Raw genomic sequence first — 26,055 nt, 5'->3', positions numbered from 1 at the left:
CCTACGGTTTTTTGACCCCCAGGGGTTAACTGGGGACAGGGAGGAACTCCTTATAGGTCAGCACACTCTATAGTAGGGAGGATTATCACAACAAAACAAAAAAATAAGTGATATTTGAATTAAGTGAAATCACTGAATATACCTTTAAAAAAAAGATTATGTGTGGGGGACCCACACATGGGGGTCCTGGCCCACAGGTTGAGAACCACTGGTTTAGTGTGAAAGTCCTGTATGGCTGTGAGATAAAGTCCAATGGTGGACTGTGCATCTTTATGATGCATACTGATACAAGCCAGTGATTCACAGTCACTTATAAGAGCTGTATATGTTATTATTTTACTTTTCTCCTTTTACTCAGTACTTGTAAGTACAGATTCCTAAAATAGGGCGTATTGATACTTTTACTGAAGTAAGAAAAATAAACTTTACTTCTTCCATCACTGGTGGTTATACTGTCCACCCTGAGACTGAAAGGTCGGCGGTTTAAAATCCGGGCCAAGTCCTATCAAAGGCTATAAAAATGGTACCAACTACCAAATGGATCTCTGATTGGGACTCATACTCGGCATCAAGGGTTAGATTGTGGGTAGTTCCCTGTGACATGCTAGCATCATGTTCAGGGGGTGTAATTGCACACCATGTGACATACTAGCATCATCCCGGGAGGTGTAGTTGTACATCATGCTGCCTCACGATAAAGGAAACGGTTGATTGGCTTCACATGGTTCAGCTTCGGGAACCTTTTGTTCCTTGATACTCTTATCATCTCCATCCTGACGAAATACCTTCATGTTTTCCAACAGCCGTTAAGGACAGTGACCAGAAGGAGCCAGAGGGTGAGCTGCCTGTGACGCACCCTCCAGAGAAGCTGCCTGTGACTCCTCTAAACCAACCTCCAGAGAAGCTGCCTGTGACTCCTCTAAACCAACCTCCAGAGAAGCTGCCTGTGACTCCTCTAAACCAACTTGTAGAGGCAACACAACCTCCAGAAAAGCTGACTGTGACTCCTCCACCACAATCTCCTGTGACTCAAACTCCAGAAAAGCTGACTGTGACTAAACCTCCTGAGAAGCTGACTGAGAGTCCTCTAAACCAACATGTAGAGAAGCTGCCTGTGACTCTTCTAAAACAACCCCCAGGAAAGCTGGCTGGGACTCTGACAAAAGGGCCACCAGAACAGCTGACTGTGACTCATCCAAACCAACCTCCAGAGAAGCTGCCTTTGACTCTAAACAAACCTGTAGAGAAGCTGCCTGTGACTCTAAACGAACCTGCAGAGAAGCTGCCTGTGACTCTAAACGAACCTTCGGAGTGTGTTGCTGAGCCGCCCGCACCACAGGACGGTGCTCGGAGGACAACGAAGACGCCATTGAACAACGGCGGCGTCTCAAAGAAGCAGTCCGTGGATGCGGCATCCTCTTCTGCACCACTCACCCCTCCAGAGTCTGGTCAACTTCCTGCCCCAGAGGATGCACGTGCGTCAGCTTCCAAACGTCATGAACCAGGGCCTCCTAGATCAGGGGTCCCTCGTGCATCATCTTCCAAACATAATTTAACCAGGCCTCCTTCCCCAGAGTCCCCACGTGCATTAGATTCCAAACGTCATGAACCGGGGCGTCCCGACCCAAGGGCCCAACGTGCATTAGATTCCAAACGTCATGACCTGGGGCCTCCCGACCCAAGGGCCCAACGTGCAATAGATTCCAAACGTCATGAACCGGGGCCTCCCGACCCAAGGGCCCAACGTGCATTAGATTCCAAACGTCATGAACCTGGGCGTCCCGACCCAAGGGCCCAACGTGCATTAGATTCCAAACGTCATGAACCAGGGTCTCCTGACCCAAGGGCCCAACGTGCACCAGCTTCCAAACAACATGAAACAGCGCCTCTTGCCCCGGGGGTCCAACGTGCATCAGCTTCCAAACATCATGGAACAGGTGCCCTTATGGTCACCAAGACTGCATTCGTAATACCCAAGAAGCAGTCCGTTCCTCAGCCTCCAGCGAGCCACGTGCAAGCCTCATCATCGGGCCCGCCGCCCTCTCTGAATGAAACCAGGAACCTACCGGTAACACCCAAGAAGCAGTCCGTTCCTCAGCCTCCAGCGAGCCACGTGCAAGCCTCATCACCGGGCCCGCCGCCGCCCTCTCTGAATGAACCCAGGAACCTACCGGTGGCGCCCGCACCCATCGCCCCGTCTTCCAGACCCTCTCAGCCCAACACGCAGGTCAGACAGAGCATCCAGCGCTCGCTCAGCAGCATCCTGTTTAAAAGGTGAGAACTGAGTGGGTTACAGGTTTGCATTAGCTCTCTGATGTGAGAGATTTAACCATAGAAACCATAGAAAATATTTTACCAGGCAAGAATTGTTTTTGCCTGGTAAAAATGTTCTCTTTTTACACAGACATTGACATGTGTTTGACTTGGAAAGTAAATTATTATTATTATTATTTTATTGTGCAAATGCATGCTCACTGAACTGGAGACAGATATTTATTTACACAGTTGAACACAATTTGCAAAGATGTTGTGACAGCAGTACCCATTTTAAGAGCCGCTTAATATTCATGAGTTTCAAATGTAGTCCTGCGCCACACAGGTGTGGTGCAGGAATAATTTGTTCTACGCCAATCAGACTGTTCAGACAAATTGAAACAACATGGCAGTTGTTGAAACTCACAAATTGTGGATGTGTCACTGTGTGCCAGTGTGGACATTTCGTGTAGAGTATCGGCTATTTGTCATTATTTGTGACAAGGAAGTATTAAAGGGCTTAAATGAAGTATTATGTTTTTACTTAAATTAATTTCAAGCAGAACAGTAATAGCTGACTAATCATATTTTTATTTGTCAAGGGTGTGTGACTGTGATGATCTGGAGATGTCTGAGAGTGAAGTTGGAAAGCTTGTCACAAACATTGAGATGGAGATGTTCGACATATTTCGTAACACAGACAGCAAATACATGAACAAGTACAGAACTATAATGTTCAACCTGAAAGACCCCAAAAACAAGGTTCGTTCACACTTGATAAAAAAAGCCAAACGCGTTTCTTTAATGTGCATCTCTACTTTGAGTATTTTACCATTTACCATTAGTATTAAAATCCCCCCCATGTGCGCTCAGCAATAGGGGTCTCCCAGTCTCTCCAGCTGCTTAATAAACAGAAAATGCCTTTTCAGGTTGGCACACCAATTGCATCCAATCAGAAGAGAGAACTTGAAATTGGAATTCTCCTGATTGGATTAAATTGCCTCCCACCTGGAAAGGAACTTTCGGGTTTACTAAAGACCTGGAGAGACGGGGAGACCCGTTACTGAACAAACAATGATTACTATCTGAATATAGAGCTTTAACCTTTTAACAAAAAACTTTTGTTTCAACCAAAACACATCACTCACAATAGATTGCTGCATCCATTTTAAACAAAGCTGTTCTAATTAAATGGGTTGACATTGTGGCTTCTCTCCAGGGCTTATTGTATAAGGTTGTAAGTGGAGAGATCGGTCCCTTCAGGCTGGCCAGGATGAGTCAGAAGGACATGCAGGCCACTAAAGCACCTGAACCAAGCAAGACAGAAACTACCCAGGTATGTTGTTTGGACCAATCACAGCGAATACGAAAGCAGATATGATAGTTAATGTCATACATTCTCAGTCTGTGTTCTTTTCTCATATCATTTGTGTGAACGTGTGTCATGTGTAGGTTAAGGACTCGGCTGCCAAGGATCCATGCTTAATGCAGAAGCCTGATGCAGTGAAGGTTGATTTGCCCAGTTTGAATCTGAATCCCTCCAGGTCAGATAGAAACACTGTGAGTAGTAGCCCCCCTCAACTGAACTGAACACATAGTTACACTCATAATCTGGACATCAATGTAACACATTGTTCTGTCGTGACTCGTAACTACTGGGCTTGTCGCTGGTTAAACTTATTCGCAGAACAACTAAGCAGGTTTTACATTGTGTGGCCACAAGACCACCAGACAGTGGCCTTGTGGTTAGGGTGTCCGTCCTGAAACTGGGAGGTCGGGGGTTTGATCCCCGGCCGGGGCATACCAAAGACCCAATGCCTCCCTGCTTGGTACTCGGCATCAATGGGTTGGATTGGGGGTCAAATCAACGAATGATTCCCAAGCTGATGGGCAGTATTTGAAATACATGTATTTGAAATACGTATTTTCTGTATTTGAAAATACAGAAAATGCGTATTTTCTGTATTTTCAAATACATTTACAATGTGTTATAAATACAAAAAAAGTATTTCAAATTGTATGTATTTGAAATACTGCCCATCTCTGAGCGCGGCGCACGCTGCGGCTCACCGCTCCAAGAGATGGGTCCAATGCGGAGAACAAATTTCACTGCGGTAACGTGTGTGACTAATCGTACGACTTTGACCTTTCTATTACCGACCTTGAGCACGCTCCGATCAAGTTTGTATCTGCTATTTTTTTTCCAAATGTTCGTCCCAGAATAGGTGCACCACCTGTGGTTAAAATGTACATGATGTATTTGTCTCTAACTATGACAAACATCTTAATAAAATGTATCAGTAAAAATGGCAGTAGGGTAGGTGTGGAGAACATTACACTGATGAATTCCACCAGTAAATATAGCTAGCTCTTCAAGTGCACAAGACAACAACATTGATTTTGGACGTGTCTCTTCTTCCTCAGGAACAGAAAAAAAGCATTCCTCCTATTCTTAAGACCAAGCCGCTTCAGCCAAGCCAGAGCAGCTCTGTACCAGACATCCTGAGCTGTATGCTAAAAGACACCACATCGGAGCACAAATCTCACCTCTTTGACTTAAAATGCAAGATCTGCACAGGTAAATGAAACGTGTTAAATTATATCTAGCGCACATACTGTAATCATTGCTTATTTTGTTTTTGGTCAAACTTGCTAAATCAATTTATTTTCTTCTGCCATTAGGTCAGATGCCAGCCGACGAGGAGGACGAACCAGTAAAGAAGAAGTCCAAGGTGGCTGAATCAAGAGAAAAGTGTGGATACTCTGACTACAGCAGCCCTGCAGAACACTCATGGCCCAGGAGAGGCACCGCCGAAGATGACTCTCCTCTTCGTGCTCCCCCGGACTCACCTGAGATGGATTCTCCTTGCCTCGTCATCGACGCTCCTGCCTTGTCCATTGTGGAATCTCCCGCATCCCCAGTAAAGGATTCTCCAGCGTCCCCTAACTTAGAGTCCCCTGCATCTCCCGTGCTGGAGTCCCCGGCCTCCCCCACTCCAGACACCCATAAAGCCAAGATGCCTGTTAGAGCGTACACACCGGTTGTGATACCGGCCACTGCCACGTTATCCATTACAAGGCGTGACCCCCGTACAGCGGCATGCCGGTCCTCTGCTCTGTCCACTAGCAACACTGGTGGTCCCAGAAACATGGCCCGGAGCCAACCAGTCCCCTATGCCCCTGGTGGTCCTAGAAACATGGCCCAGAGCCAACCAGTCTCCTACGCCCCTGCCATACAGACTAGTAGAAACATGGCCCAGAGCCAACCGGTCTCCTACGCCCCTGCCATACAGACTAGTTCCACCTTGCCCTTGCCTCCACCTCCCTCACTGCAACCACACCCAATGCTACAAAAATCGATCTTAACGAAGCCATCCTCTTCAGCCGACCAACAACTCTATGGTGCTTCCTCAAGGTATTAAAACCATATTTAGATTATCCATATTAGGGTAAATAGGATCATTATTTCGGTATCTCTTTGTAATGGACATTACATTTTGAGTCTCTTTTTTTTTTTTTTTTTTTTACACGTCTCTGTGTAATGTACAAATATTTTGCCAATATTGATTGATAATGATATGTTTTATTGTGATCTATATTTAGGTCCATGAATGCCCATCTGCCATCTGATGGAGAGACTGCTCAGTTTCTATCCAAGCAGGATGTGCTGTGGAAAGGATTCCTAAGCATGCTCAGTGTAGCCAAATTTGTCACTAAGGGATACCTGGTTTCAGGACCTGCAGAATGCCTCAAAGCGGTAATTTACACATTCACACATTATTTGTTATTATATCAGGTATTCATTTCATCATTTGGTGAACACCTGAATTAGGTCTTTTACTAATCTTTTACACTTTTTCTTTTTACTTAGGACCTACCCGATACTATACAGATTGGTGGACGAATTATGCCTCAAACTGTGTGGGAGTATGTTTCAAAACTGAAAACGTCTATTACAAAGGCAAGTAGTATATTTGTTGTCTCTTGTCTCTTGCAAAAATACAAAAAACTAAACGAAAACAATTATCAATTATCTTTTTTCACCACAGGAACTGTGTGTGATCCGCTTCCACCCGGCAACAGAAGAAGAAGAGGTGGCCTATGTCTCCTTATTTTCCTACTTCAGTAGCAGAGGCCGCTTCGGTGTGGTGGCCAGTAACAGCCGTGGTATCAAGGACATCTACCTAGTCCCTCTCAGTGCAAACCAGGCCATCCCGTCCATATTGCAACCTTTTGAAGGACCAGGTGGGAAATTACTTTGACTTATATTCCTGAATACACAGGTTGTACTGTAACTATCCATTGTGCTCGATTACCATCAATTACATGTTCATGTTTTCCACCACATGGACCCTAGCGTCCCTGTTCTGAGCATGTCATATTGTGCAAGCATTTGGCAAAAATAGGCAAACATTTGCCGGAAATAGCAGATCTACAAGCTCACAATACATCGCATTGTAGATTGTCTATTTCGGTGAAGAGATTTGGTGGGACCAGTATACTGTATACGCTGGGGGACCCGGTCAATAAGGATATAGGGTTCAGGAGGTTTACCACCGCTCTTCAGCATAACGTTGGTTTTATTTATTAACATTTCTTTAACCAGGTATGGGAAGGCAAGTGCGTAGGCAAGTGATTTATATAACAACTAAAATGTTGTTTTTTTTGTTGTTTTTTGTGTGTGTGCTGTCCCCTTTAACAGGGCTTGAGAAGAATCGCCCCAATCTTCTTCTGGGGCTGGCAATTATCCAGAAAACAAAACGTGGTGGAAGTTTACAACAAGAAACTGAAGAGAAGAGACCCAAAGTCAACATGCCCAAACCCCCAGTTCTCTATGGTTCTGATAAACTGGAGATATTCCAACCCTATGACCCAGCAACCCCTATGAGCACCACCCCTCCTGGCTCTCCTGCTGCTGCCGCATCACCAAGAGACTCCTCCTGGTCTGCTCCACCTACCAAAGGAGCTCTTTTTACTTCCATTCGACCTTCTACGCCCGTTTCTATCTCGGCCCCTGTTCCTGCCACGCCGTCAACGTTGATTAAGGCCACTGACAAGAATCCCACCACAACCACATCATCAGAAAAGACTCCCCTTCAGACTATACTTAAGACTTTGTTTGGCAATAAATCAACTGACTCTGCGGCCCCCAGTCAAAGCAGTTCTGCAATTACCCCAGCAGTAAAGCCCCGTAAAGCACCACGTCCAATGGTGGATCCTATAGTCCAGCAGTATGGACAGAAAGCCAAAGTAATGAAACTAGAGGAGGAAGAAAATGAATATGACCGACCATATGATCCAGAAGAGGAGTATAATCCAACAGTGGGATATGGGATCGTTGCTCCACTAAAACTAAAAGTTAAACAACAGACTGATGTTGAACCATCAGGCTTTGGGGAAGATGATGTGGAGTATGATCCTGAAGATGAGACTATCTTTGAGGATATGCAAAACGATTACAGTCCAGCTAAAAAACCTGCTCCATCCAAAAGTGCAGCTCAAACATCATGCCCAGTCCCAACTCCCTCTGAAGTCCAACTAACGGTTTCCAATTATGCCTCCTCTCAAGCTTCTACCTTAGCCCCAGCTCTTCAGAACCTTCCTACAGGCTCTATTGTTGTCACAGCTGCAACTTTTACAGAACAACAGCGGATGCTTGAGGAGCTTAATAAGCAGATTGAAGAGCAAAAACGACAGCTGAAGGAACAGGAGGAGGCACTGCGTCAGCAGAGAGAGGCCGTTGGCATGTTTATGGCTCAGTTCTCTGCCTCTGATACATCTAAATCGTTGCCCCTCAGTCAGCTTGCACCTCAGCAAAGTGATGTAGCACAATCAGAGTCAAGAACTTCAGAGACAGTTGACAAAGAGACAGACCCAGCACAGACATCGAACAGTCAACATCCGGATTCACTAACTGTTGAGACAGAAGGGACAAGTGCTATCCCTGAACTGAAAACAGAAGGTGAGACACAAGATGAGACACAAGACAATCTTCTGGAAAATGACAAAGAATCTGAAACTGGAGAGATTAGAGATTCTGATGTAGCTTATGACCCAGAGGATGAATCTCTATTTAATGAAATGCAATATGATGTATTTCAAGGAGACAGTAGTAAGGTTCGGGAATCCTCCTTGGGTAGCACAGGGAAGAGTGCCTCCCATAAGGGCTCTCCAAGTTCACATCATCGTAGAACACGGTCACCAAAGAGACGTCACAGAGAAAGAGAACGCCATGGAAGTCCTCCAAGAAAGTCTCAGAGGCGTTCCCCTTCACATTCTCGGAAACGAAGGGAAAGAGACCGACAAAGACGAAATGAAACTGACAGGTCAAGGCATAGAGTTCGGGATCAATCTGAACAACAAGGCCGACATCGCAGAGATCGTTCCTCACGACAGCATTCTCATGGCAGTAAAAGATCCCCATCACCTCCCAGAAGAAGAGAATCTGCCTTCTCAAGAACGCAAAAAGGTCCTCCTCTTGTGCGTGAAGAATCAAAGGCTCTAAGTGTTCTTAGTAATATGCCATTAAAACCTGTTGGACATTTTGTAGAGAGTAACACCTCATCACAGACCTGTGTTACTATTGACACTGAATCTGATGGACCACAATATAGTCATGTTGAGTCTGCAAATCCACAACAGAAGAGTCTTGACAATGTCTCAGCAACACAGGATATTCCTTCTCTCATCAAGGCTGAGAATTTTCAATTTACAATTTACAATGAGAAGCACGAACAACCCCTGGAGCTTCAAAAGGATTCAATTAATGACAATCAAAGCATAGAAAATGACCCTTCCCAGAAGTTGGATGGACTCTCTCTACAGGAAATATTTCTTATGAACAAAATTGAAAGTAAAATTCCGTTGAGAGAACTTGAACCACCAACGCGAGATTCTCCTCAGAGCCCCGATCCTGACCCAAGGTATGTGCAGCATGTTGCCACAGAGAAGAGTGACTCTGATAACATAGAAGAAGACAAAGATAATGGGTCAGACATTGGTAGCTCAGTCCCTCTTGTGAGTGGTGAACTAAATGATTCAGATAGTGGTCAAGCTGCAAAGACCGATGTTAACTTGCCTGACATTGAACATCTCAACCAAAGTATGACAACGTCAAATGTTAATATTTCAGATTTAACAGGCCCAGGTTCTGGAGATATGATAGGTGCTGATAAACAGATGGAAATTAAAGATCTTGTTTCAGGACATCCAGAGATGCAGGGTCAAGATGTAAGACATCTAAATCTAGGACAGGATCATGGCATAAGGGGCCCAGATGTTGAAGTTACAGCGATGCAAATTTATAGTGAAGTTATAACAGACGCAGAACCAAAGATCTGTGACAAAGAACCAGAAATGAGTGGCCCATGCATGAGGCTTCCAAGATCAGACATGACAACCCTAGGCATGCAGGGACAAGGACCTGAGATGAGAAGCCCAAGCATGTTGGGTCCCTCAGCCCACTTTACCAGACATGGCATTATGAGTTCAGGACCTCACATGAGGAATCCAGGACCAGATTTGAGAGGTCCTGGTGTTAGAGGTCCGGAACATAGAGGGCCAGATATGCAAGATGTCAACTTTATGAGCAACTTTATGACAATGTCAATGACTGCTATGGCAGTATTAGGACAGGGTTTGATTGGTCCAGGTCTGCAAGGTATAAACGCTCCTATGTCAGGTCCAGATCTGAGAGGCCAAGAAACAAGGATGTACAGACCAGATCAAGGTCAATATAGAGATGGAGTGAATTCAGGACTAGGGATAATGGGTCCAGGACTAGACATGAGAGGCCCAGGGATAATGGGTCCAGGACTAGACATGAGAGGCCCAGGGATAATGGGTCCAGGACTAGACATGAGAGGCCCAGGGATAAGAAATCCAGAGCCAAACATGGAAGGGTCAGAAATAAGTATTCCAGGCTCAGGTATTGGTCAAGAGATGAGAGGACAAGTTACAGCATCACTTATTATACAAGCAAACGTGGAGAACGAGAGGAGAGGGCCAGCCATACAACATCTAGACATGCAAGGCCAAAATGCCAAAGATTCCAGTGTACTCATGAAAGACCTGTGGATGGGTAATGCGGGGTCAAACAGGATAGGTCCAGACATGAGAAGTCAAGGGTCAGATATGTGGCATCCAAATCCAGAGTCTGATCATATAGGCCGAGGTAGAGGCTGGGGCAGAGGGCGAGGTAGAGGGCGAGGTGAGGGCATTGGATATCAAAGTCCAGATAGGGGATTAGGACCACCAATCGGACATCCAGATACTAGGGGTCCTGGATTATCTATGAGGGGTCGAGGTTCAGACAGGACAGGTCAAGGTCCCGATTTGAGATGGCCAGGTCCAGATGGTATAGGTCATAACCCTGACTTTAGACGGCCAGTGACAGAAAGGAGAGGTCATAGTCCTGATTTTAGGCGGCCAGGTCCAGATAAAAGAGGCAATAGCCCTGATTTTAGATGGCCAGGGACAGAAAGGAGCAGTCCAGGCATAAGTAATCCAGAGCCAAACATGGAAGGATCAGAAAGAAGAATTCCAGGCCCAGGTATTAGTCAAGAGATGAGAGGACAAGTTCCAGCACCACAAGCAAACGTGGAGAACGAGAGGAGGGGGCCAGCCATACAAAATCTAGACATGCAAGGCCAAACTGCCAAAGATCCCAATGTATTCATGAGAGACACGTGGACAGGTAATGAGGGGTCAAACAGGACAGGTCCAGACATGAGAGGTCAAGGATCAGATATGTGGCATCCAAATCCAGAATCAGATTTTAGAGGCCGGGGTAGAGGGCGGGGTAGAGGGCGGGCTAGAGGGCGAGGTAGAGGGCGAGGTGAGGGCATTGGATGTCAAAGCCCAGATATGGCATTAGGACCACCTATTGGACATCCAGATGCAGGTAATAGTGGTGAACATCCAGATATTAGGGGTCCTGGATCATCTGTGAGGGGTCGAGGTTCAGACAGGAGAGGTCAAAGTCCCGATTTGAGATGGCCAGGTCCAAATAAGAGAGGTCATAGTCCTGATGTTAGACGGCCAGTGACAGAAAGGAGAAGTCATAGTCCTGAGTTTAGGCGTCCAGGTCCAGATAAAAGAGGCCACAGCCCTGATTGTAGATGGCCAGGGACAGAAAGGAGAGGTCATAGTCCTGAGTTTAGACGACCAGGTCCAGATAGGAGAGGTCATAGTCCTGATCCGGATAGGAGAGGGCCAGGCATAAGGCCAAGTATGAGGTGTTTAAAAGGTCAGAGTCCAGATAAACCTTTACAGACAGAATCAAGTCCTGCTTTTCCAGAGGTAGGACATTCAGATTTTAGGGATCCAAGTCCAGATATGAGGGGTCCAGGCCCAGCTAAAAGGGGCAGACGTTTAGACTGGAGAGAATCGAGGCCTGATTTACGAGTGCCCGACAGAAGCGGACCTAATCCAGACATGAGAGGATCTGGTCCAGATATGAGACATCCAGACATGAGAGGACCTGATCCCGACATGATAGGCCCAGACATGAGAGGACCTGGTCCAGATATGAGACATCCAGACATGAGAGCACATGGTCTAGATATGAGACATCCAGACATGAGTGTACCTGGTCCAGACATGATAGGCCCAGACATGAGTGCACCTGGTCCAGACATGATAGGTCCAGACATGAGAGGACCTGGTCCAGATATGAGACGTCGGGACATGAGAGGACCTGGCCCAGATATGAGACGACCTGGCCCTGACATGAGAGATCCAGACATGAGAGGACCTGGTCCAGATATGAGACGTCGGGACATCAGAGGACCTGGCCCTGACATGAGAGGACCTGGACCTGACCTGAGAGATCCAGACATGAGTGTAACTGGTCCAGACATGATAGGCCCAGACATGAGTGGACCTGTTCCAGACATGAGAAGACCTGGTCCAGATATGAGACGTCGGGACATGAGAGAACTTGGCCCTGACATGAGAGGACCTGACCCAGATATGCGACGGCATGGCCCTGACATGAGAGGACCTGGTCCTAACATGAGAGATCCAGACATGAGAGGACCTGGTCCAGATATGAGACGACCTGGCCCAGATATGAAAGGACCTGGTCCTGACATGAGAGATCCAGACATGAGAGGATATGGTGCAGACAGTAGAGGATCAGACAGGAGAGGACCTGATCCAGACATGAGAGAGCTTGGTCCAGATATGAGACGAACTGGCCCTCACATGAGAGGACCTGGTCCTGACATGAGCGGACCTAGCCCTGACATGAGAGGGTCTGGTCCAGACATGAGAGGACCTAGCCCTGACATGAGAGATCCAGACATTAGAGGACCTGGTCCAGACATGAGAGGACCTAGTCCAGACATGAGAGGACTTGGTCCAGGCAGGAGAGGACCTAGTCCAGACATGAGAGGACCTGGTCCAGACAGGAGAGGGCCTAGTCCAGACATGAGAAGACCTGGTCCAGATATGAGACGTCGGGACATGAGAGAATTTGGCCCTGACATGAGAGGACCTGACCCAGATATGCGACGGCATGGCCCTGACATGAGAGGACCTGGTCCAGACAGGAGAGGACCTAGTCCAGACATGAGAGGACCTGGTCCAGACAGGAGAGGACCTAGTCCAGACATGAGAGGACCTGGTCCAGACATGAGAAGACCTGGTCCAGACAGGAGAGGTCCTATTCCAGACATGAGAGGACCTGGTCCAGACATGAGAGGACCTGGTCCAGACATTGGAGGAGCTAGTCCAGACATGAGGGTACCTGGTCCAGACATGAGGGTACCTGGTCCAGACATGAGGGTACCTGGTCCAGACAGGAAAGGACCTGGTCCAGACATGAGGGGACCTGGTCCAGACAGGAGAGGACCTGGTCCAGACATGAGAAGACCTGGTCCAGACATGAGAAGACCTGGTCCAGACAGGAGAGGACCTAGTCCAGACATGAGAGGACCTGGTCCAGACATGATAGGACTAGGTCCAGACATGATAGGACTAGGTCCAGACATTAGAGGACCTGGTCCAGACATGATAGGACTAGGTCCAGGCAGGAGAGGCCCTGATCCAGACATGATAGGACCTAGTCCAGACATGAAGGGACCTGGCCCAGACATTAGAAGACCTGGTCCAGACAGGAGAGGACCTAGTCCAGACACAAGAGGACATGGTCCAGACTTTGGTGGACATGGTCCAGACATTGATGGACCTGGTCCAGACTTCGGAGGACATGGTCCATACAGGAGAGGACATGGTCCAGACTTTGGTGGACATGGTCCAGACTTTGGTGGACATGGTCCAGACATTGATGGACCTGGTCCAGACATTGATGGTCCTGGTCCAGACTTCGGGGGACATGGTCCAGACAGGAGAGGACCTGGTCCAGACTTCGGGGGACATGGTCCAGACATGAGAGGACCTGGTCCAGACTTTGGAGGACCTGGTCCAGACAGGAGAGGACCTGGTCCAGACATGGGAGGACCTGGTCCAGACATGAGAGGACCTGGTCCAGACATGAGAGGACCTGGTCCAGACATCGGAGGACCTGCTCCAGACATTGGAAGACCTGGTCCAGACAGGAGAGGGCCTGGTCCAGACAGGAGAGGACCTGGTTCAGACAGGTGGGGACCGGGGCCAGACAGGAGAGCTTCTGGTCCAGACAGGAGAAGACCTGGCCCAGACAGGAGAGGACCTGGTCCAGACATGAGAGGACCTGGTCCAGACAGGAGAGGACCTGGTCCAGACATGAGGGCTCCAGGGCCACACAGGAGAGGGCCTGGTCCAGACAGGTGGGGTCCGGGGTCAGATAGGAGAGAACTTGATCCAGACATGAGAGGACCTGGACCAGACATGAGGGGTCCAGGGCCAGACAGGAGAGGGCCTGGACCAGACATGAGAGGACCTGATGCAGACATGAGAGGACCATGTCCAGATATGAGAGGTCCAGGGCCAAATATGAGAGATCCAGACAGGAGAGGACCTGGTACAGATATGGGTGGTCCAAGTATGGATGATGAATGGAGACATCCAGATCCCGACTGGAGAGATCCAAACATGGAAGGACCAGGACTAAATAGGAGAAATACAGGCATGGGGAGTGATTGGTGTGATAGTTCAGGGCCAGACATAAGAGGACCTGGTCCAGACATGAGGAGTCCAGGGTCAGACATAGGAGATGAGTGGAGTGGGCAAGATGTTAGAAGACCTAGACCAAATAGGAGACCATTTAGAGGTCCAGGAGCTGAAAGGCAAGGTCTAGACATGGAAGGCCCAGAACCAGCTAGAAGAGAGCCTGAACCTGACTTTAGGGGAAGGGGAAGAAGAGGTCGAGGTATGGGAAGGCCAGGGTCTGATAGAAAAATGGAGGATGACCCTTTTTCGAACTTTAATAGGTCAGTTATTGAAAGACAAATACGTTCAAACATTGAGACTGGACCTGAAACGAGCAGTGGGTCTGATGTGATGAGCCCAAGGGCTGAAAACAGAGGGCTAGACACAAGGGGCAAAGAACCAGGGATGAGGGATCAGAATATAGGTGATGAAAGTAGTCGGGACATGAGAAGACCTGGTCCAGATATGAGACGACCTGGCCTTGACATGAAAGGACCTGGTCCTGACATGAGAGATCCAGACATGAAAGATAGTAGTGGCCAAGATAAGAAGGAGCCAGATATAATTCAACCAGATATGGTGACATCTAGTGATCCTCCTCCACCCTCAATGAACAAATCCATAGATCAAACTTTAAAGGGTCAACCAAACTTGCGTTCTGACAGTCCACATAGTCAGCCAGCAGCAAAGCCAATAAGAATCAGAGGAGCATTACTTCCTACTCCCACTCGCCGCTTACCAAACCGTACAATTAACAGTCCTAGTCCCTTCAAGTGGAACCGATTGACAGGTAGACCTGTGAGCCAGGAAGGACAGTTGGATAGAGGTCTGGGGACAACGGAGCAGGACAGTAGTGGAGAAAACCTGAGCACACCTGGTGCTGCAAGCATAGAAGAAGAAAAGAGTTAGGAGGAAAGTGAAGTTGATAAACCCATGGGCCTTAGTGTGAACAATGAACACAATCAAAACAATGGCAAGTGATGGAAAAAACAAAAATACCCTGGGTGTCTCCTATGACAATACAGGGTCTACCTGACTGAGAACGTAATCAAGCTAAAATGAGTTGGCTCTTTAGGATGCCACAGCACTGTGTAGACATTGAATGTCATTTGTGTAAATATAGGTGTACAAATCCTTCATTAAAATCTTGTTATGAGCTACAGAAAAAAAGCAAAAGATACGATTTGATGATGTGAAGAGGATAATTTTTCATGAAGATACTTCAGTTGTGTATTGCTTAGTTGAATCATACTAGATTGGTGTTTTTATTTTGTCTGAATAATTTAATTATGCTTTCTTTTAGTGTCATTGTTTACTACTTCCTTGTAAATTCACATCATACATTTTACGTCCAACTTTGGTGTAGCAAATGTTTATAGATCTTTTATATTTTGCTTAACAGCCATAACATTCTCAGTGCAGTAGTCTTGACCTGTAAGATCAGTGATCCACAGTCCACAGACGATAATGGCTATTTCTTTTTCTTTTTTCTAGTTCTGTTAAAATTTGAAGTCAGCACTTTTTCTCAAGTCACAATGTACATTTTTTGTTGAATAAAACAAAGATATTCAATTAAATGTCTTGGTCATCATTATAGATATATTATATCTTATTTTTATTCTTGATCATGTCAAGAGAAATTCTAGAGCTGTTTCAGTGATGTGATTGAGGGGCCAATATAATACCGCATCCAGGCCAGGGTGATGTAACTCACTTTTAATGTAAACTGTCAATCAATGTGGGTAGTAGAACTACTTTGTTGAATTCTTCTACACACAATTAAAACTACTTAGCTTAAAGGGATATTTCACTTTCAATGTCTGGTTTTAGTTAACATCTACTCTAGCTTTTGTGAGGAGGACCCCAGATAGTGTTTAAGTTACTCAGTCAAATATCCTGTTAATTATCCCTTTTCAGCCAAATTATGCCAGAATCATTGTTGTAATAATATTAGCAGCCTGATTTATCTGTTACATTAGAAAGTTTATTGATTTTGGGGTCAACTACAATCCAATTGCATGGATTAATGATGTTTTGGTGAATTGTAGACAATTAAGCGTTCCGCAAGTCATGCGGAACGCATGACGTGGCAAAAGCTACTTTCTGGCATTGATTGATATCCCATACATCCAAACAGAAAATAGGCCTATCTGATTTAATTAAACGATGTTACTTTACTTTCACTTCATGCATGCCACCTACCCTCTATCATACAGTCGGTACAGGAGCACCATATAACTATTGTATAATCATGTATTCTTTTGGCTTTGTGGCTTTGTTTTTACTCTTAAGTAATGTTTTTATTTAATGTGTTTTGAGAATGAAATAGGAACTGACTGCTCAGTGCTCTATCTAAAAGGAGAATTGTTCTCGTTCTTGGCTATAGAAAATAGCAGATCTACAAGCTCACAACATCTTGGTGGTGATATTTGAAAAAAAGAAAGAAACCCCTTAAAAGTTTAGTAGGCTATATAAAGAGAAGTGTGTGATAATTGTGATTTTATCAGTTTCTGCTAGTTATTTGCTATTTATGTTGTGTCCTGAAATAGAGTCAAGATGTCCTTGAATCTTAATGGTAACCACTTTAATTTCTTGGGTAAAAAATATGTATTAATTATTTAATTATGTGTTTGTCTTTGTATGTTATGGTATTTTCTATAGGTCCATATGGTTTGGGTTGGTGTAGAAAGGGTTAAGAATTAACACCATGGGGGGTAACTATAGAGGGCAACAAGAAAAAAATCACAATCAAGAAGACACCTATAAGGCAAGCAGTTGACACTTGACTGACAGGAGTCTGGACCTATAGTCCTAGATTGTTATGAAAACATGAGACTAGCTATTATGATACGTCCAGATTAATTGTCAATAACAAGCATTATTCGGGTATGGTTAATAATAAACCTTTGTTTAGTTTTCTAGTATGTTTATGTTAAAAGAAGATGTAGCAATAGAAATGAACTTGAACGTTTTATAGCTAATCTGTCACGTTATGCTAATGTCATGCTAGGTTAACGTTAGAACTAAGTCTGCTTTTATCGTTTAAAACGGCCACCATTCACAACGCAAATTAAAGCTCACAATGTGTGCACATAAATTATGAAGTGTTGTGATCTTAAGTAGGCTACATCTGCTATTTTCCCAGTGCAGCACCGTCATACGAGATACTGTACAGTTGGATGGACTCATGGATGAACGGGTTTGTTGTTTAGTTGTTTTTAAGGAAGCATTTTTCTGACTATTTATTAGCCTATGGCTTTATGGTCGTATTTTAATATATGCCATAGACTACTTTATCTGATCTCCATTCTTGTCCCATAGACTCTAGGACAAGAATGGAGATCAGATAAAGTATGTTTGTTGCGTTAGCTTCAGAAGAATCTGAATTATTTTATTGAATTCAGTTTAAAATGTTCGCAAGCTTTCTCATTTCAAGGACCCCCAGTTTAGTGCACAACTGCACACATGGACGGACAGACCCCCATTTTCTACAACAGAATGCGTGTATCTCTGAGTCTGACCAAATCTGCACTGTCATACTCGGCATTAATTTAACCTTGAACTGTTGCTGCCGTGCTTAAAGCAAACATTAAAAGTCCATAAACTTGGGTGTTCGCTGTTCGGTCCTGTTTTTTGGTCGTCCTGTTTTTGACCTTTTCCGAAAGCCAGGGATTGGAGGGGCTAGCTAGCGCCCCTCAAAAACTGTTGGGCAATTAGCAAAGATGTTGAGGTGAACATGGCAAATGGCAAATTAATAATTTGCCAAAGTTGCATTATGCCAAACAAAATCCAATGCCGAGTTATAATAATAATATTATGTTCTGGTCTCTCCTGGCCTATATGTCCCTATCTCTAGTGTCAACAAACGATGGCATCTTCACAAGCAAGAACTGCCCTTGTGGTGACTAATGCTGCTAGAGAATACAACTGTGACTCTCTTGGTGTGATTATGAACCAGAATGAGCCTGGGACACATACTCAGGGGCTGGATTCAGGCACAGAACTCATTCTGATGGAGATGCCAGAAGTACAATACACAAACCTTCAGAATGTCATCCTAGAGTTTCCAGATTGTATCATAGACACTTCACCTGGCCCGGATTTGTCTGCCGCCCAAACTTTAACGACTCCATGGTATGTTGATCAGTCCACACTGATGACGTCTCCCTCCTTGAGCACCGAAGCTATTGACCTGACTGTGGTCAGGTCCCCATCCATGTGTGGGGATGGACTGTGGTCAGTCCTGGACAAGATCAGAGCTGATGTAGAATCACCTGCCGATGCTTCATCCATATTGACCCGTCCATGCTCTGCTGTTAGAGCTTGCTTGGAGAAGAGGTTTAACGGCATGCCTGCTGCTGCTGCCATGCCCACACAACAAGATGCTCAGTCAGCAGCTCTTACCAAGTATGCTTGAATAATGTAATGTACTAATGTTGCGCACTTCATTAACAATGCATTGTAATGCTGGAAAATAATATATGCAATTTACAATATTTTCTGTTATGTCTCAGATTTCGATCAATGATTGAGCAGTCCTCCGGAAGTCAGGATGCATTCATCAATCCACTAATGCAGAAGTGGATCAGATCGGATTTAGAAAATCCTATGGAGTTGTCAGTCCCATATGGAGGGAGCATGCTTAACACATGCATGCACAGACAAGTATAATAAAGAGAAATGTATTAACTGTATTCTCTCATAGCTCCAAAGGCACTGGTTGATTACACCTAGGTTTTGATTTGTCTGTTTTTATCCTAGGTGCTAGGGAACCGGAACCTTCCCCACATGGTTGAACCGAACAAACATCAAGGCCCAGTCACTAAAGCTCAGTGCGATATCCGCACCATTCCAGCAGGGGAGCAGCAGATGAAAACAGAATGTAAAAGTCGGTTTATTCATCCCTTTCTCTTAAGTACCGGTATTTATTCCACATGGCTTAGTTAGTGTCATAATACACTGGAGATGTCGTTCATCTCCATCTTATATCCTCTGTCATCTGTTTAGGTGTTGCTGTGGCTAAACCTGTAACGTTCGTTAAAATTGCTGAGAAGCGTAGCCCTCTGAGCAGCATGGATCGTAATGCCGTACCCACACAACAAGATGCTCAGTCAGCAGCTCTTGCCAAGTATGCTTGAATAATGTAATGTTGCGTACTTCATTAACAATGCATTGTAATGCTGGAATATAATATGTAATTCATAATATTTTCTGTTATGTCTCAGATTTCGGTCAATGATTGAGCAGTCCTCCGAAGGTCAGGATGCATTCATCAATCCACAAATGCAGAAGTGGATCAGATCGGATTTAGAAAATCCTATGGAGTCGTCAGTCCCATATGGAGGGAGCATGCTTAACACATTTGCTGGCATGCACAGACAAGTATAATAAAGATAAATATAATAACTGTATTCTCTCATAGCTCCAAAGGCACTGGTTGATTACACCTAGGTTTTGATTTGTCTGTTTTTATCCTAGGTGCTAGGGAATCGGAACCTTCCCCACATAGTTGAACCGAACAAACATCAAGGCCCTAAAGCTCAGTGCAATATCCGCACCATTCCAGCAGGGGAGCAGCAGATGAAAACAGAATGTAAAAGTCGGTTTATTCATCCCTTTCTCTTAAGTACCGGTATTTATTATTTCCACATGGCTTAGTTAGTGTCATACTACACTGGAGATGTTGTTCATCTCCATCTTATATCCTCTGTCATCTGTTTAGGTGTTCCTGTGGCTAAACCTGTAACGTTCGTTAAAATTGCTAAGAAGCGTAGCCCTCTGAGCAGCATGGATCGTAATGCCGTACCCACACAACAAGATGCTCAGTCAGCAGCTCTTACCAAGTATGCTTGAATAATGTAATGTTGGGTACTTCATTAACAATGCATTGTAATGCTGGAATATAATATGTAATTCATAATATTTTCTGTTATGTCTCAGATTTCGGTCAATGATTGAGCAGTCCTCCGAAGGTCAGGATGCATTCATCAATCCACAAATGCAGAAGTGGATCAGATCGGATTTAGAAAATCCTATGGAGTCGTCAGTCCCATATGGAGGGAGCATGCTTAACACATTTGCTGGCATGCACAGACAAGTATAATAAAGATAAATATAATAACTGTATTCTCTCATAGCTCCAAAGGCACTGGTTGATTACACCTAGGTTTTGATTTGTCTGTTTTTATCCTAGGTGCTAGGGAACCGGAACCTTCCCCACATGGTTGAACCGAACACAAATCAAGGCCCAGTCACTAAAGCTCAGTGCAATATCCGCACCATTCCAGCAGTGGAGCAGCAGCAGCAGATGAAAACAGAATGTAAAAGTCAGTTTACTCATCCCTTTCTCTTAAGTATTTATTATTACCACATGGCTTAGTGTCATACTACACTGGAGATGCCGTTCATCTCCATCTTATATCCTCTCATCTGTTTAGGTGTTGCTGTGGCTAAACCTGCAACGTTTGTTAAAATTGCTAAGAAGCGTAGCCCTCTGAACAGCAAGGATGGTAATGCCACCCAGGACTCAAATAATTGGATGGCTGGGCTGCTGAGCACCAAGAAGGTCTGTATATCTCCCACGGAACAGAGCCTGGGAGCCCGGGAGAGGCACAACATGAAGGAGAGAGTCCGCAGGTAAGCATTCAGTGCGTCCTTCCAGAGCCTGTACCTACAGTACCTGCATTTAAAGTACTCTCCTGCTGATTTTACGTAGCCACGTTTGTGTTGCTTATACTGTGTACAGGAAGAAGATCAGTCAATGCTGTGAGGAGTTGAACTCACTGGTGCCGTTCTGTGACGAAACCACAGACAAAGCCAATACCCTCCTTTGGACCACTGCCTTCCTGAGGCATATCAATGAAACGCATGGAGACTCCATCAAACAGGTGCGCTCCTGACATTAGAGAAGTCTTTTAGCTGAACCAATTTTCACCTGCATTATTATTTGTTGCCTGTCTGACTTCCTCTGCCATGGAAATAAGGGATTTTACTACATAATGCTCAATGCTCATCCGCTTCCACCCCTGGGACTCTGTGGGTTGCAACAGAGATTATTGTATAATAGTCATATTAGTGAATTTGCTGTAAATATTTTTGATTCATCTGTGCAATGAATTCTTCATGAATTGATGTTAAAATAAGGTAATAAAGTACAAATGATGGTAAATACTCATCACAAGTTGAACCAAGAAAAATCTTCATGTTTAATTCAATTGATTAATAAATAGCACAAATTAACAATATTTACATGATACACCACTGAACCCATGATTTGATTACTAAAATGTACTTGCATAATAGATTTATTCAGCTTATTAATTTATTATTTGAATAATCGTTTTACCACTTAACTCTGCTTTTATGTGACTTGCAGGATTTCAAGAACCAAGTCCTTTTGCATCAGACCAAGTCTTTCTCCACCATGAGATCATAGGCACTTCAGGCAATATTGAACAGTGACAACACTTAACCTCTCCCATTCAAGCATCTGGATATTTATTGCCTATTTATTTGACCTCATCTGTTGATGATCTGTTGATCCTATTATTCTTCCCTGTTCCACAATTTGTTCATCTTATAAATTGAACATACAGGTGGCACTGTTTCTCTTTGAAAGATTTTGCATTCAACTTGTTGTTGGTATACTATAGTATGCAGTTTTCATATTTAGCTCACTTTGTGTATGTTACTAAACGGTATTTATTTACTCTATGCTGTTCAAAGTCTATACAGAATAAAGCTGTCTGTTAATTTACATGATATAAATCTGTTACCCTAAGAATTTGAGATTTGTCTATGGGAATGCATTGCTTTGTACAGTATATTGATACATATTCCCAGCAATTGAAAAATAAAGGTGACTACTTGACTCACATAGTGTTCATTTTATTGTTGTTGGAAAATTAGCAGTTTGCTAATTTGATATGTAGAGAAGAGTGATGTATTACTGAAAAGTGGCTTTATTTTTTATTTCTTACAACATGTCGCTGTAGCATCTTACTGTACACACAACAGTCACCCACAAATAATAAATAGTATTTAAAATCATGTATATTTAATAGTTACAACACCGGTAGTACATAGTGGATGTGTTCACTGCAGGACTGGAAAAACAGCACACATACTCTGATTATTCTTGATGTTTGAAATTCCCAAAATGTATTTGTAAGGGAGGACCTTTATCATGTTCATCAAATGTAATCAAAACTATGAAAAAAATAAATTCCTGACAAAAAACAAAACTTTACAAACTGCAATCAAAAACAAAACTGTAATAAAGAAGTTTAAAAAAAACAAAACAAGAAAAACAAACAAACAGCGAGAGCGAAACGTTTTGCATCAATATACAGGATTTCTGGGCACTTGTATTGTTTTCTTTTATTCCTGTTACAGTTACAGTACACATGTCCTTGACAGAGGCTTATTTGGGGCCTCTGGCGCATATCTTTGTATCTTACATGTTGTAATGCATGTCTTGTGAGGTAACACCCGTGGCGTACATGAAAAAGGACCAACATGCACATTCACATCTGGACAATCACAGTTGTGTTGAGAGCTATCTGCCGGAGGGATGTCACCAAAATAAAGGGGGCACGGAAACAACATGTACAAAGTTTTTTTTTTTACACACAAAAGGATTCGGAAACAAACTTAATGGTCTACATGCACTTTGCCCATTACATTGCCTTGAGTCAAGTCTCATCTCTGATGGTATTTGGAGTTCTCCTGTGTCATCTTCTGTCAGCGTTGTTTTTGGCTGGGATCTAGTTTTTAGTCTCTTAGGTTGTTCTGATTCTCCAAACGGATGTTTATGTCACTTGTGCATTATTCCTCTATTTCTTTTGAAAAAAAAAAGAAAAATCACATCTTTCTGATGTTACTCTTCCCGTCCTGTCATAGATGGAATATTTATATAAAGAGGAAATGTCATGTGATTTTTCTTTCTTCTTTTCTCTTATACTTCCTCCATTCCCATGTTTCCCCTCACCGGGGCTAGATGCCTTTGGGTTGCAGGAAGATCATATTTAATGGTTTTTAGGGTTGGTGGATTTCCCAGCGGCCTGTGCCCCCTGGCAGGGTGAAGTGTCACAGATTCCAGGGGATCCCTGGTGTCCAGTCCTGCCTAATCTGCCTGACTCTCCAGGCTCTCCTGGGTCTCCATAGGATCCGTCGCGACCGTCTTTGACAATTCCATGAACTCCCAGAAGACCTATGGGCACAACATGCAGAGAATGAGTCAATGTGTTCACTTACAAACTTATGTACTTAGAATTCTTAGTCTGCTTAAATTGTAAAATCACAGTGCTGTCTGATCTATCTCAGGACAAGGTCTGAGCCTAGTTGCATGATGGAGGTAGGAAATGTATTATGAGGAAATATTAATATTGATATTTTAGTGTCCAAGCACTACAGGTGCTGGGATCAAATTGGTTATGTTTAGCGTATTGCTCTGCTTCCAACTATTCTGCCATAAAAGTCTCTGAGTAACAGTTACCATACTTAGCAAATAGGTTAAAAGTATCAGCCACAACTCAATGGGAAAGAAACCTACCAACTGCCCTCATGGTGGTGCTATAACAACCCACTTTATGTTTGGGCCTATAAATGTACAGTAGACTTCACCTGGTTTCCCTGGATCAGATTGCGTTTAATCTATGTTAGTCATGTTCATTTGATTGTACCTTTCTGGGCACATATTGTGGCCTGCTTAAATGACTGCTATTGACTAGTACGTAACACTAAGACCCAGACACTGACTTTAAAACACAACACAAGCAAACAATGTTTGATATCAATCCGTACAATTCTAGTCCCAAATAAATCTGATCAGGGTATTTTATGTGTAGGTGAAATACCTTGGTGTCCTTGGTCTCCGACAGGCCCTTCAATGGCTTTGCCTATGGGTCCCTTATCACCCTGCTCACCGAAATCACCTGTTGAGTAAACAGAAAACCAGATGTTTTATTCCACAATAAGATCCTGTCACATCATCTGTAGTAATCCTTGTACATGATTCATCTTCTCTCACCTCTGGGACCGGGGTCTCCAAGGTCTCCTGGCAGTCCTCTGTACCCTGGTTGTCCACGGGGCCCAGGATGTCCGATAGAGCCACCTGCGCCTGTCTTTCCTGGAGGCCCAGCGGGGCCTGGGCGGCCCACCCCACCAGGGGCCAGGGGCCTTCTAAGGTTGGCAGCCAGCTGTGCAATCTGATCTGAGGGATACAAATTAAAAGAATAAGACTCATTCTTGGACCACTCATTTAGCCCTTTAGATCACTTGAATGAAACGAAATGAAAAATGAATTGAATGACTAGTAAACATTAAGAACCTTACCATCGATCATTGAGCCACACAGTTCTCTGATGTGCTGTTCGCTCACCAGTTTACCCTGAAACAGCAGAGCAGAAGGAGTCATTGACGTATGTTGATGTTTCATTCCAGAGACTCATTTAGAAAACCAACTGTTTACAAATGTGTTGATGCTTTAGGGTTCTTGCAGTCTGTGATGTTGGCCATTGTCATATTGTGACCTGGGGAAAACGTGACATTTATTTTATGCAACTTGTTTCAGACAACATTCAATCCAAAGTGCTGAAAATGTTATCGAATAAATCTTGAATTTGATACCTACTGTCACCCATGGCAAATTGTAGTTGATTCAAGTAGCAAGCATTGACAAACATCATACTATAATCCTCCTATCAAATCCTTCCTACTATAAATGTCCTGAATCCATTTTCCAACCCAGAGTTTTTTTTTTTTTAAACAATCGATAGAAAGTTTAACATGTGCATTAACCGTTGTTATAGTGAGGAAGGTGGTTTTATTTATTTATTCATTTATTTATTTTTATGTTTAGTTTTTTGGGGGGTTGTTCTTTGTTTTCTCCCCTTTCCCAACGTTTTTAGCATTTTTGCCAGGGCCTACATACAGGATCTGTAGATATGGTCCCATTGCCCAGACAGATGGTCACACTTCATTGATTGTTGGATGGTTGTCAGGATAACTGTGGTAGGGGTGTATGATTTATGGCTCTGCTGATCAGCAGGTGTTTCTAATTGTCGAATCGTGCTCTCCTTTATATAGGCACTGGACCTGCAGCTAAGGTGCAGTGCACTGCAGAGTTTATAAAGGCATTTGATTAAAATCCATAGCAAACAGCAGACCCAGCAAGGCTAGGATAGGGACATTTATAAATATATGGCTGTTCTCAGGCATTTTCTTTTCCTTAGTGGGTTGGTCAATGGATCTGAAATTGCACATTGACCGCTGGCACGTCCAGGGACTGCCTGTGAAAACTGTCTATTACTTAGGCGGTTTTTGCACCATTCTTTATTGTTTTTATGAAAAGTAATACACAATTGCCCTATTGTAAAATGTCCAGCAGAGTAGGGCTGGGCTATATAACTATATTATATCGCCTGTAAGTGTTAATATCTCTGCCTGGTATTTTACGCTTTCAAAAGATTTTCAATAAGAGCAAAAGATTGTTGATCTACATGTTCACAACACGTTGAGTTGGATTTGACTTGTCAGACGAGTAGTATCTTAAAGATGGAGTGCTGTGATATTTCCCCCCTAAAACATGATCATCAGGTACAATAGGTACGCATAGGTCAATAAAGTGGTGTATTTTGACTGGGCCTTTTGACTCAAAGGCTTTAATCTTTCAGGAAGAAACAAAAAATACACTGGGAAGACATATTT

The 26,055-nt window shown here is 44.0% G+C and overlaps 3 protein-coding genes across 3 annotated transcripts in view; 2 read left to right on the top strand and 1 right to left on the bottom strand.

Moving 5' to 3' along the window:
* LOC310862124 (uncharacterized protein) overlaps positions 1-15,869 on the top strand; it is a 43,351-nt gene extending 27,482 nt beyond the window's left edge. The window contains exons 8-17 of the mRNA XM_083769859.1: positions 804-2,274; positions 2,856-3,015; positions 3,473-3,589; positions 3,706-3,813; positions 4,678-4,831; positions 4,936-5,668; positions 5,857-6,010; positions 6,125-6,214; positions 6,303-6,498; positions 6,956-15,869. Of these exons, the coding sequence (XP_083625985.1) occupies positions 804-2,274; positions 2,856-3,015; positions 3,473-3,589; positions 3,706-3,813; positions 4,678-4,831; positions 4,936-5,668; positions 5,857-6,010; positions 6,125-6,214; positions 6,303-6,498; positions 6,956-15,255 (11,483 nt within the window). The 3' untranslated portion in view covers positions 15,256-15,869. The remainder of the gene's footprint in view (positions 1-803; positions 2,275-2,855; positions 3,016-3,472; positions 3,590-3,705; positions 3,814-4,677; positions 4,832-4,935; positions 5,669-5,856; positions 6,011-6,124; positions 6,215-6,302; positions 6,499-6,955) is intronic.
* Positions 15,870-20,009: 4,140 nt separating this feature from the next.
* Positions 20,010-23,252, top strand: LOC310862331 (uncharacterized protein). Its single transcript, XM_083770182.1, has 6 exons — positions 20,010-20,189; positions 20,287-20,443; positions 20,540-20,672; positions 20,784-20,982; positions 21,092-21,233; positions 21,722-23,252. Exons 1-6 carry the CDS (start codon positions 20,134-20,136, stop codon positions 21,779-21,781), a joined length of 747 nt encoding a protein of 248 aa, XP_083626308.1. The 5' UTR covers positions 20,010-20,133; the 3' UTR covers positions 21,782-23,252.
* Positions 23,253-23,265: 13 nt separating this feature from the next.
* The window catches only part of col9a3 (collagen, type IX, alpha 3), a 34,502-nt gene continuing 31,712 nt past the window's right edge, over positions 23,266-26,055 (bottom strand). Inside the window, exons 29-32 of the mRNA XM_083770179.1 lie at positions 24,682-24,736; positions 24,377-24,559; positions 24,204-24,281; positions 23,266-23,557 (exon numbers count right to left, since the gene is read on the bottom strand). Coding sequence (XP_083626305.1) covers positions 23,373-23,557; positions 24,204-24,281; positions 24,377-24,559; positions 24,682-24,736 — 501 coding nt within the window. The 3' untranslated portion in view covers positions 23,266-23,372. The remainder of the gene's footprint in view (positions 23,558-24,203; positions 24,282-24,376; positions 24,560-24,681; positions 24,737-26,055) is intronic.

Source organism: Protomyctophum parallelum, assembly GCF_964188405.1.
Source record: "Protomyctophum parallelum genome assembly, chromosome: 7".
NCBI classification, from domain to species: domain Eukaryota; kingdom Metazoa; phylum Chordata; class Actinopteri; order Myctophiformes; family Myctophidae; genus Protomyctophum; species Protomyctophum parallelum.
The sequence above is the reverse complement of the archived record's forward strand: the minus strand, read 5'-3'. Positions and strand labels throughout refer to the sequence as shown.

Bases quoted from the DNA above. Each gene is read 5' to 3' on its own strand.
- LOC310862331 (XM_083770182.1), top strand. From the start codon at position 20,134: ATGGATCGTAATGCCGTACCCACACAACAAGATGCTCAGTCAGCAGCT. The intron at 20,444-20,539 runs GTATAATAAAGA...TTTTTATCCTAG, and splicing joins TTGCTGGCATGCACAGACAA to GTGCTAGGGAACCGGAACCT. The intron at 21,234-21,721 runs GTGCGCTCCTGA...TGTGACTTGCAG, and splicing joins ATGGAGACTCCATCAAACAG to GATTTCAAGAACCAAGTCCT.